The 11,469-nt window shown below is 60.3% G+C and overlaps 4 protein-coding genes across 4 annotated transcripts; 3 read left to right on the top strand and 1 right to left on the bottom strand.

Annotated features, from left to right (window-relative positions):
• Window positions 1-55: 55 nt before the first annotated feature.
• On the top strand, window positions 56-1,084 carry BXZ73DRAFT_103216 (uncharacterized protein; the record flags this gene model as incomplete). The annotated part of the gene is made up of 3 exons (XM_048015507.1): window positions 56-67; window positions 123-403; window positions 484-1,084. The coding sequence occupies 3 exons, from the start codon at window positions 56-58 to the stop codon at window positions 1,082-1,084; spliced, it is 894 nt and encodes a 297-aa protein (XP_047876079.1).
• Window positions 1,085-1,663: 579 nt separating this feature from the next.
• On the bottom strand, window positions 1,664-3,354 carry BXZ73DRAFT_91092 (uncharacterized protein; the record flags this gene model as incomplete). Its single annotated transcript, XM_048025860.1, has 2 exons — window positions 1,664-3,022; window positions 3,079-3,354. The coding sequence occupies 2 exons, from the start codon at window positions 3,352-3,354 to the stop codon at window positions 1,664-1,666; spliced, it is 1,635 nt and encodes a 544-aa protein (XP_047876078.1).
• Window positions 3,355-9,063: 5,709 nt separating this feature from the next.
• On the top strand, window positions 9,064-9,225 carry BXZ73DRAFT_49818 (uncharacterized protein; the record flags this gene model as incomplete). Its single annotated transcript, XM_048020327.1, has 1 exon — window positions 9,064-9,225. A coding segment is annotated over one exon (162 nt), but the record flags the coding sequence as incomplete, so codon positions are not given.
• Window positions 9,226-10,634: 1,409 nt separating this feature from the next.
• BXZ73DRAFT_34569 (uncharacterized protein) lies at window positions 10,635-11,060 on the top strand (the record flags this gene model as incomplete). Its single annotated transcript, XM_048017852.1, has 1 exon — window positions 10,635-11,060. A coding segment is annotated over one exon (426 nt), but the record flags the coding sequence as incomplete, so codon positions are not given.
• Between the last annotated feature and the right edge of the window lie 409 nt (window positions 11,061-11,469).

Raw genomic sequence — 11,469 nt, 5'->3', positions numbered from 1 at the left:
CCCGCGTCCACGATCCAGCCAAATATTCACTTCCAGCGCCCATTGTTCTGCATCGATGCAATCGGAGGTGAGGCATTGTGTCTTCGCATCACTGCATGAATCTCACTTCAGCTCCGCTGCAGGAAGCAGACGAGCGACCCAGGATCCAAGATGATGAGAAGTTCTACTTCGACGATGGCACTATCATCCTGTCCGTGCAAGGTGTCCATTTCCGGGTGCATACGGGGATAATCGCCATGCATTCACCCGTCTTCAAGGACATGTCAATTCTTGGCTCCGCGTCCTATCAAGCAGGCGACATCGGAGGGAACCTCGACCCATGTCCCGTCGTCGAATTGCAGGATTCCATCCACGACTGGCGTCATGTTCTGCGCGTCATCTATAACATGAAACCATTAATGAGGTGCGCATACTGTCCACAGTTCTTCCCCCATAATAACGAGCCCCTCCTGGAAGTATCGGGGACGAAACCTACCGTCCCAGCTTCGACGAATTGTCCGCTTACATCCGTCTTGGCCACAAGTACCAGATGGACGCCTTTTACAAGCCCGCCATGAATTATCTGGAGCGCTTCTTCTCTCCCACCCTCGACCGCTGGAACAAGTGGAACTCTCGGGACGAACCGTGCGCGCTCCCCGGATGCGCTCTCGAGAGCGCCATCGGGATCGTCAACCTCGCTCGGCTGTGCTGTCAGCTGGGCGGGAAGTTGCTGAAGGGCCTCGCTCGCCCGGACGGGACCTACGAGACGCTGTCTACAGGAGACTTCGAGCGCTGCTTCAACGCCATACCCAAGCTGACCTCCCGCGGGATTGAGCAGATGCAAATTCTGCTCATCGGTCGACCGGAAGTGTCATGCCCGAATGTACGGATGGACGACGATGGTGCGGCTTGCATGGGGGGGATATATGATTTACTTGAAGACTTCCAATACGATTCTAGTCGGGGCTTGCCTATTCACCCCACCCCGTTCGTTCAACCCGACATGGACGTGTTCTGCGAGGAGTGTCGCGACCAGATCCAGAATCAGTGCAACGAGCTCAACCATGAGACGTTGCCCCGACTAGCGTCATTCTTCGATCTCTAGAACAGATGGAAGCAAGGCACCCTCAACCTTTGTTCAACTTCGAAGTGAGTGCTCATATCGGGTGCATACTGCTTCGATGGCTCATCGTTCCGCGGCGGCAGTAGGAGCGATTGGACGGGGGTTTGTTTGCGTGCAGCTTGCGTCGTGTGTTTTTACGTGTATCTTCCTGACCGTGGCTGTGGTGTCTCTTCGCATGCGTACTACCGCGGAATTATCTCAATTTATGACGTTGCCGGTGCGTATGATTTTCTTCTGGCCCACTCGGTCTACAAACTGATTATATCACCCTGCAGCTGTACGACATCGACCTGTTTCTGACACCATAAAGCATGTATCATCGGTCTGGCGGGTCGGGAAAAAGCGCGACGCGCGAGAGACGGAGACGGACGCGTGGGCAGGCCCCGGGTAAACGAAGGTGGAGCTCGAGTTGCGCGAAGGAAGCGCGCGGCTGAGGGCCCACGGCTTGATGCATGCGGCCGGGCGTATCTAGACGGTGACGGTGCTTTCGAGCGTGCTACTCGCGCTCGTGAGACATCGTGGAACTAATGCAACAGGGTGTAAAGTACGTCGACTTAAAGTTCAATGCTCGCACATGCTAAAGTCCTCCTCGAACCATCCTTCGTTCTGTGTGTCGACGAACGCAGACCTCTCCTCCATCAGCTTCTCCCGGTGCTCCTTCGCCTCCTCCCGCGACATCAGCCCGTCCTCTGCGAGCCCAGCAATCATGTCGAACAGCTCCTGCGGCAAGCTCTGCAGGCCCTGCGACTTCTCCGCTTCACTCATCGCCCAGTCGCGCTGCTGGGGCGGCACGTCCGTCGTCGACAAAACCCGCGCGTGAGGATCCACCAAGAAGAGCGCGAGGATCTTCCGGTGCCCCGCGCGCGTCTTGTCCGCGAGCTCGAACGCGTCCACGCGGTGTTGGTAGACGTTCGGGAACGCGACGCACTTGTCCTCCGCGGCCACGACGTGCCCGAGCACCTGGTTCAGGGGCTCATCGCGCCCGAGCCCGTACGCGGCGCGGTACCCCCGGTGGTCGTCCTGCTCGTACGGGAGGTCGAGGCCCGCGTCGCCGTTGCCGACGCGCTGGCGGAACGCGAGCCGGCTCTCGGCCACGTTCTCCGTCGCGTAGTAGTAGAGCCCCGTCGCGACGACGCGCTCGTTCAGCATGCCCTCGACGTGCCACGCCCCGCCGGGGTACGCGGGCTTCTCGGGCGTGAGGTGGATGCCGGCGAGCTTGACGATCACCTGGACGGTGCGCCCTTTGAGCGAGAGCTCGACGCGCCGGCCCGTCGAGGGCGCGGTGAACGGCGCCGGGTCCGGGATGCGCGGCCACTTGTGCTCGTGCTCCCACTCCTCGTAGCCGGCCGGGGCCTCCGGGTCCCACGTCGGCGACTCGGCGTCGAGGCCCGCGTACCACTCGTACGGAAGCTGGCTTGGCGCCTCCCTCGGAGCGGAGAGCACGTCGGAGAGCACGCGCTCGAACATGGGGATGAAGCGCGCGATGATGGACGTGACCGCGGGGTAGAGCGCGCGGTGCCGCGACGGGTGCGCGTTGTTGATGTACCCGAGTGCGGCGACTTCGCCGGCGGCGGAGACGGCGAAGTCCGTCGGCAACCACTGGTAGGAATCCGAGAAGGTGTTTTTGTCAACGCCCCTGCCAAGGTCGGGGCGTGCTTGACGATACTTGTCGATGTCGAGCAGAGTGAGCACGGGGTCTGCTCCATGGGGGCCCGGGGACGAACGGAAGAGAGTGTGGCCGATACAGATGGGATATAGAGAGGGGTGGACGAGGTCAAGAACCTGGTTGTCGGAACCAGGGTGCCAGTCCTTCTCGTCGTCGGGGACGTTCTCGAAGGCAGAGGCTGCCTTTACGAGCTGGGCTTTGAGCGCGCCGTCGATGAGCGACTGCGACTCGCACGCCTTCTTGATAGCACTCGCCTGAGATGCGCCGTCGTCAGAGAGAGCCTCATAAGCCGGGTTTACATGTCACTCACGAATATCCCGGTGGTTTTTTCGCGCACAGAAGCTTCGTAGACGAGCTCGTCGAAGATGTACTCGATCTGTCCGTCCGAAAGGGGGTCTCGCGGCCACTTCTTCGCCCGTCCTTCTTTGTCGCTTTCGTCGGAGCGGCGCTCGCCTCCCCAGAACCCGTCGTGCGTGGCGCGGTCGTGGTCGATCATCTCCGCCCGCCACTTCGCGGCGACAGCGGAATCGCGGATCTTCTCCCACCACAGGGGCTTGGCGCGGATCTTGCCCGAGTAGTATGCCATTCGGAGCTCGACGAGAGTGAGGGGTTGGATGTAGTCGTAGTCGAAAGGAGTGGGGAAAAGTCTCGATGGTTGAGACATGTCGGTTTGGTGGGGGGAGAGCGTAGTGTCGGCGGCGAGATGAATGGTTCTAAAGATTGTCACGGCGTGTCTCGCGGCGTTGATCAAGTGCCCAGCTGTGGTGGTACGGCGTTTCCCAAACTGGAAAGTGGTATGTGACTTCGCGTCCATGTGGTACGAGTGTTGGAGCACTGTACGAGGTCTATGAGTCAGGACCAAGCGGCGTGCGGGCCGCGCGCTGCACGTCGGTAATCGGCTGATCCCCGAGGACAGTGAAAGCAGCATTGGGATCTCGGTCTGGATCGCGCTGCAGGAGGAGGAGGAGGAGGAGGAGGCGGGTGATTCCCTGTGATTCCTGCTCACGAGCTTGAGTTTCCCCCTGTTTCCCCCTGTTTCCCCGAATGCGGCCAGTTCACTGGAGCTCGAACTGTCACGTGGCGTGGGCGTGCAAATACTGCCAAACTTGGAATGTCCCACGGCATGGGCGCAATCAACCAAGCCTGACTCGATCGCCGATCTCATGGACCTGGTTCGACTCTTACTCCGCCGGAAAGTATTCGCTTCTCAGTTAGTGTGATACGCTGTCCTTGCAGAGGCAAATTCTAGTATCCGACGTCGCACCTACGTCACTAGGACCATCGATGCAACGCACGCAGACCTCGTTGCTGTTGTCGTTCCCAGAATCATAATACTTATATGGCGTCAAGGCGAATAGTGCGGCTGATTGGCCCACGTGGTGTATGCTGCGGCAGTCCGTCCAAGGTTTTGGACAGCCTTCACATCCCGCGGCGAGTCGTCCCCTCATCACCTCGCCCCATTCAAGAACCACATCGTTGAGACAGGCATGCCAGGAACATGGTTGGAGGTAAGCGAATCAGCGTACATGAAGGCTTGTGCCCATTCTCATGCTCAATGGTCTCATAGCCCGACTCGGATAGCGCCATCTCACTCAGCCTTCCCGATACTAGCGCACCTACATTCGCCCACGAGAATGAAGAGAAGATATATTATGATGACGGAAATCTCGATCTCATCGTCGAGGGCGTATGTTTCCGAGTCTACCGAGGAGTACTCGCCCAGCACTCGGAGATCTTCAAGGACATGTTCAACCTATGCGTTTCCTCCACATCACCGACGACATCGCGTCCAGCACAGAGCCTTCCGTCGATAAGATCACGCTACTACAATACCACGGTGAGAGCCAGACTCCGCGCGTGACTGGCACCACGTCCTGTACATGCTTTTCCACAGCCGTGGCCGATCCCTGCTGCTCATGTGCGTATCTTCATGTCTCGCATGTAGGACCTCTCTGACGTACCGCGTACACGCTCAGTCCCGATGCCGCCGAACCCGACGAGCTGTCGCTGTACCCCTCCTTCGACCAGCTTTCTGCCTATATCCGGCTGGGCCACAAGTACCAGATATCCGCTGATGTGCAGGCAACCGGGGGTCGCGCTACGGTGTGGAGTGGGGAGGATCGCCAGTGGGAGCACGAGAAGGGAGAGAGAGGCGGGAGAGAGGGCGTGGACGTGGACAAGACAACGAGAACGAGAACGAGACGAGACACGACTGCAGACGGAACTGGGGTGAGACGACGCTCTCCGGCACCAACCGACGAGAGAAGCTGTATGCGACGACGCTAGCTACGTAGATATACTAGTGCATATGTAAGCAATGTAGCAACAGTAACAGCGGAGGTGGTCGGATGGAATGCGCGGATGAGGACATAACGAGCGCGGACGTACGTATACGCGCTCAGCGGAGCTGGGTGCGTCACGCGATCTACGAGCCCGCAATGGATTACCTCAAACGGCGCTTCGCCTCCACTCCCGACGGATGGAAGAAGTGGACCACCTCCCGCGGCGAGCCGTACACGCTCCCGCGGTGCACCCCCGCTCACGCGATCGGAGTCGTCAACCTCGCGCGCCTGACCGGCGAGCACGCGCTCCTCCCCCTCGCCTTCCTCGGATGCGCACAGCTCGGGTGCAGGCGGCTCACGGACGGGTTCATGTACGGCGACGGCCAGCGGGAGACGCTTTCTGCGGAGGACACCGTGCTCTGCTTGGATTCGGTCCCGCGGATCGCTTCTTATGGGGCTGGACACGTTTTGCACGTCGTTCAGCAGAAGTACCAGTGCCGGAATCGGCTGGACGAATCAACCTCGAACCTCTGCAAAGACACCGCGGCGGCTCTGATCATGAGCATGCAGTCGGACGCGTACCTGCACAAGGTCGCGTATCCCACACCGTTTGTCCTTCCAGATCCGGAGCAAGCGCTGTGCAAGTCGTGTCTTCTGAACCTCGACGATCTGAACTCTCGGGCTCTGAAGAGGCTATCCGACCATATATTTCCGGTTCGTTGACGTCGTCCTCGATCGGGGTACGTGCGGTACGATCTGTATTGGCTCTTATGCTCACATGCGTCTCACAGAAGCTTGTGGTGTATTGTAAGCCCTCATCGTGTCTCACCGTGTGGTTGAATGCTTGGAGTAGACGGGCGCGCGCGAGGATGAAGTGACGATAGTGACGAGTACAGTGACACTTGTGACCTCGTCACCTTATGTGACTTTGTCATCGGAGAAATTTGACATCGGAAGCGTTTGTTTCTGACCGCCATCGAGCTGTATACATTTCACCACAAGACGAAGATGATGTAGAGATCTGGGCACACGTATGACGCCCAACTCGTCTCGTATAGGGTGTAAGTAACGCCCCACTATGCCATTTCGATTTGCAAGTTCACATTCCAGAATCCGCCTCGACGTGGGGCTCGCACACACAGAAAAATGGAGACTTTCTCCGCGCAAGCCGGAGTGACCGTCCTACATGCATTGATCCCGCGAGCTTTTTTCGACCGCGGCAGTCGGATGGCGAGGACCGAGACGGGCACTGGAATCCGAGGTCTCCCGAAAGCGGTGGCCTATTGAACCGCCTTTCTCGCGTGCTTTCTCTCTCCCCACCATAGGCTAGTCCTCTCCGCTGCAGTTTGAACACGCATGTGCTAACTGTATGAGCTGCTAGCGTGCGAATGACGATTCCTCCCGTCTATCCGTGTGCTTCTGCCCCGGACTAGCGCGACATCCTCCGTCGAGTCTACATGCCACGAAGGCACACAAAGTCCGTCCCGCCCGCATACACCCGCTCCACTGCCGCTTACGCGTCCCTCCTATCTCACAGCTTCCTCGACCAGCACCCGCCAATGCTCTCCTTCGAGCAGGTGGCCGCCTACGTCCGCCTGTCCCACAAGTACGACATGCCGGTCCTCTACCGCGCTCGATCGCCCACCTCAAGCGCCACTTCACCGACGACCTCCGCGTCTGGGTCGACCACGGCCTCCGCCCGGCCCCCGGCTTCGCGGACATCCACGCCATCGGCGTCGTCAACCTCGCCCGCCTCACCCACGAGCCCACGCTGCTCCCGACGGCGCTGTGGATGTGCTGCCGGCTCGGGCCGGAGCTGCTGTCCGGGTTCGCGTACTCGGACGGGAGGTGGAGACGCTGGGCGGCGGACGTCGCGCTGTGCTGGGCGGCGCGGCCGCGGCTGGTGCAGGCGACGCTGCAGACGTTCCTGTCGATCTACCCGGCGCCGAGCGCGGAGACGTGTAGCGCGGCGGGGCCGGGCGGGGACGACAGCGGGTGCCGGCGGTTCGCGACGAGCTTCGTGCACAAGATGAGGCACAAGCCGGGGATCTTGTCGCGCCGGACCCGCTGATCGGGTACATCAACATGGACGGGCCGAGCGGGAAGAAGTTGTGCGAGGGTGCGGGAGGGAGTGGTGCAGTGGAGCAGAAGGTGTACTTTGAGCGTGGAAGTCGTTGCCGAGCTGGTCGGGGTGGAGGTCCGGGGTGGACGGAGACGGCGAGTCGAAGTGAGTGTTCTCTCAAGGGAGCGGTGGCTTCCTCGAGTGGATGAGTCTAGTATTGCGCTCCGTAAGAACCGTATAAGCTTTTACGTGTGACATGCCGATCCTACCCGGGCTCCCACGTGGTCTACGCTGCGGTAGCGCGTTGGGCCGGTGACTTGGCCGTGACGATCGATTTCTTGTCACCTTCCCGCTGGCACGCCAGACATTCACGTACGTCGGCACTCATTATTTCGCATCGATGCAACCAAAGGTGAGGCATTGTGTCCTCACATCAGATGAATCTTACCCCCCTCTGCTGCAGGAAGCGACGAGCAACCCAAGATCCAAAAGGATAAGAAGTTCTACTTCGATGACGGCACGATCATCCTGTCCGTCAAGGAGTCCATTTCCGGGTACATACGGGGATACTCGCATGCATTCACCCGTCTTCAAGGACATGACTGCTCTTGGTTCTACCTCCTATCAAGCCAGCGCCATCGAAGGGAAGCTCGACCCATGTCCCATCGTTGAGTTGCAGGACTCCATCTACGACTGGCGTCATGTTCTGCGCGGCATCTATAACATGCACCCATTGATGAGGTGCGCATGCTACTACCATTATTTGCACATAATAACGACCTTTCCTGGAAGTATCGGGGACGAAGCCTACCGTCCCAGCTTCGACGAGCTGTCCGCATACATCCGTCTCGGCCACAAGTACCAGATGAACGCCTTTTACAAACCCGCCATGAATTATCTGGAGCGCTTCTTCTCTCCCACCCTAGACCGCTGGAACGAGTGGAGCTCTCGGGACGAACCGTACACGCTCCCCGAATGCGAGCCAGAAAGCGCCATCGGGATCGTCAATCTTGCTCGCCTAACAGGGAAGAAGTCGCTTCTACCGCTCGCCCTACTCTCCTGCTGTCAGCTCGGGGAGGGGCTCTTCCATGGTTGCCCTCGCCCAGGCAAAAAGCGCGACAAGCTGTCTCTGGACGACATGAAGCGCTGCTTCAGCGCTACACCCAAGTTGACCTCTCACGGGATCAACGCGATGCAAATCCTCGTCAGCACTCGACCTGAAGAGTCGTGTCCAAATGCACAGATGAGAGACGATTGTGAGGCTTGCCTGGGGGGAATCTATGACTTGCTTGCAGACTTTCAAGCGGATTCCAGTCGCGGCGTGCCCATTCCACCCACCCCTTTCCTTCAGCCCGACATGAACATGTTCTGCGAGGAGTGCCGCGACGAGATCCAGAACCAGTGCGACGAGCACAACCAAGACACGCTGTCCCGACTGGCCTCATTCTTCGATCTCTAGAACAGATGGAAGCACGGAGGTAGAGGCACCCTCTTTTGTTCGACTTCGAAGTGAGTGCTCATATCGGGCTAATACTGCTTCCATGACTTATCGTTGTGGCGCGGTAGAAGCGATTGGACAGGAAATTGTCGACGTGCGGCTTGCATCATGTGTCTTTACGCGTATCTTGATGACCGTGGCTGTGGTGTCTCTTCGCATGAGTACTACCGCGGTATTATTTCAATTTATGACGTTGCCGGTGCGTATGAGTCTCCTCTGGCTCACTCGCTCCACATACTGATCATATCATCCTGAAGCTGTAGGACCGTGACCTGTTTCTGACATAAAGTATAAATCATGATAAGTTTGGCAGGCCGGAAGAGAGCGCGAAGCGCGGGAGACGGAGACGGACGCGTGGGCAGGCCGCGGGTAGACGAAGGTGGGGCTCGAGTTGCGCGAAGGAGGGCCCGGCTGAGGGCCCGCGGCTTGATGCATGCGGCCGCGCGCATCTAGACCGTGACGACGCTCTCGAACGCGCTGCTCGCGCTCGTGATTCACCCCGAGGCTTTCGCGCGCGCGCAGGTGGAGATGGACTGTTTCGTAGGGTGCGCACGCGTCCCCGACCGCGGGGGCCTGCCGTACCTCGGCGGCGTCCTCGCCGAGGTGCTCCGGTGAGTGGATGCGTTCTTGGCCCCCGCGCTTCCCCGACACCCGCGGGGCGATCATTCCTCGCAGCTTGTGTCCATGTGCGCACATGTGCGTCCGTGCGCGCGCAGGTGTCCTGTCCCCCTCGGTGCGCTCCCCTCTTGCTGTGGGATTCGCGGTGCTGACCAGAACGCACACAGCCGTCCCGCGCAACGCGCGCACTGCGGGCAGCTGGAACGCCTTCCACGTCTCCAACTGCTGGTCCGTCCTCCACGTTCTCGACCCCGCTTCCCTCCACGCCGCCCTCCTTCTCACGCTCGCGCATCCACGCAGGAACATGACCCAGCCCCGCGCGCCTTCCGCCCCGAGCGCTGGCTCAAGATGGGCCGACGCGCGGCATCCGCGCCAGATAGTCTTCGGCGTCGGGCGCTGGCGGTGCCCCGGGCGCGATTTCGTGGAGGCGATCGAACGGCTGGCTCGCCGCGCGGCTCGTCGCGCTCTTCGACGTGCGCGCCCCACAGGGGGTCGCCGTCGTGGGCGACTAAAGTACCAGTCCGGGTCCGTCTGGTGCGTCGTCGTCCTCTCCGTTGTGCGCGAGGACGAGCGGGTCCTGATCGGTTGTTCGTATGTGGGACAGCCAGCCGAAGCCATTCGCGTACCAGATCCGACCGCGCGGGGCGGACTGTGCGACCTTGATCTCGAATTCGTCTATGCCGTCGCTGTTTCTGAAGTGGGACGGTCAACAACGCACGCAGACGTCGTTGCCGTTGCCGTTGCCAGAATCTAGTAAGACGTCAAGGCGAGTAGTGCTGGTGGCCCACGCGGTGTGTGCTGCGGCAGTCCGTCCAAATTTTTGGACAGCCCGCACATCCTGCGGCGAGTCGTCCCCTCATCGTCTCGCCCCATCCATGAACCACATCGTCGAGGCAGGCATGCCAGGAACTCCGCCGGAGGCATGTGCATCGAGACTTGTGCCCATTCTCATGCATCGTGCTCAATGGTCTCATAGGCCGCCGACTCGGATACCGCCATTTCACCCAGCCGTCCCGACAGCGCACCTACATCCAGCCACGAGGAAGAACGGAAAATCTACTACAATGACGGAAATCTCGACCTCGTCGTCGGGGGCGTATGTTTCCGAGTATACCGAGGAGTGCTCGCCCAGCACTCGCCGATCTTCAAGGATATGTTCGACCTATGCGTTTCCTCGGACATCATCGACGACATCATCGCCTCCAGCACGGAGCCTTCCGTCGATAAGACTACGGTTACTGCAATAGCCACGGTACAGCTACAAGACTCCGCGCGTGACTGGCACCACGTCTTGTGCATGCTTTTCCATGGTTATGGCCGATCCCTGCTGCTCATGTGCGTATCGTAGTCGTTGCGCCTCGCATATAGCACCTCTCTGACATACCGCGTACACCCTCAGTCCCGATGCCGCCGAGCCCGACGAGCTGTCGCTGTACCCCTCCTTCGACCAGCTCTCTGCGTGCGTCCGGCTGGGCCACAAGTACCAGATGTCCGCGATCTACGCCCCCGCGATGGATTACCTCAAACGGCGCTTCGCCCCCACTCTCGACGGATGGAAGAAGTGGACCACCTCCCGCGGCGAGCCGTACACGCTCCCGCGGTGCACCCCCGCGCACGCGATCGGAGTCGCCAACCTCGCGCGCCTGACCGGCGAGCACGCGCTCCTCCCGCTCGCCCTCCTCGGGTGCGCGCAGCTCGGGTGCAAGCAGCTCACGGACGGGTTCGCGTACGGCGACGGCGAGCGGGAGACACTTTCCGCGGAAGACACCGTGCTCTGCTTGGAGTCGGTTTCGCAGATCGCTTCTTACGGGGCGGCGCACACCTTGAACTTGATCCAGCAAAAGTTCCAGAGCAGGAATCTATGCAGGTGCCGGCCGAGCCTGCGAGGCCGGTCCCCAGCGTCCGGCCGAGCTCTGGGCGCCTAGGCCCCAAGCAAATTTCCCGTGCCGTCTGCCCGTCTGTCCGCGCGCCTTCTCTCTCTCCCCTACATCCGGTTCCCCGCCGTACCATCCATCGTCTTCTCGCACCCACCCACCACTCCCTTTCGCTCGCATATTTGTTCGTATTAGCTGCCTATTGAAATATTTCGCACGTGCCATGGGCTCTCGCCGGACATCACCAAATTGCGGCGCGAGCGATCCCGCCCACCCGGCGGCTCGCTCCGCTCCGCGTCCGCGCCCGGCTCTGCCGGGCCCAGGCCCAACCCCCGCTGTCCGGCGTACGCCCACCGATCTCGTAGAG

The sequence above is a fragment of the Epithele typhae genome, assembly GCF_022376455.1.
Source record: "Epithele typhae strain CBS 203.58 chromosome Unknown BXZ73scaffold_38, whole genome shotgun sequence".
In the NCBI taxonomy this organism is placed as follows: Eukaryota; Fungi; Basidiomycota; class Agaricomycetes; order Polyporales; family Epitheliaceae; genus Epithele; species Epithele typhae.
This window is presented reverse-complemented; position numbering and strand designations above follow the sequence as displayed.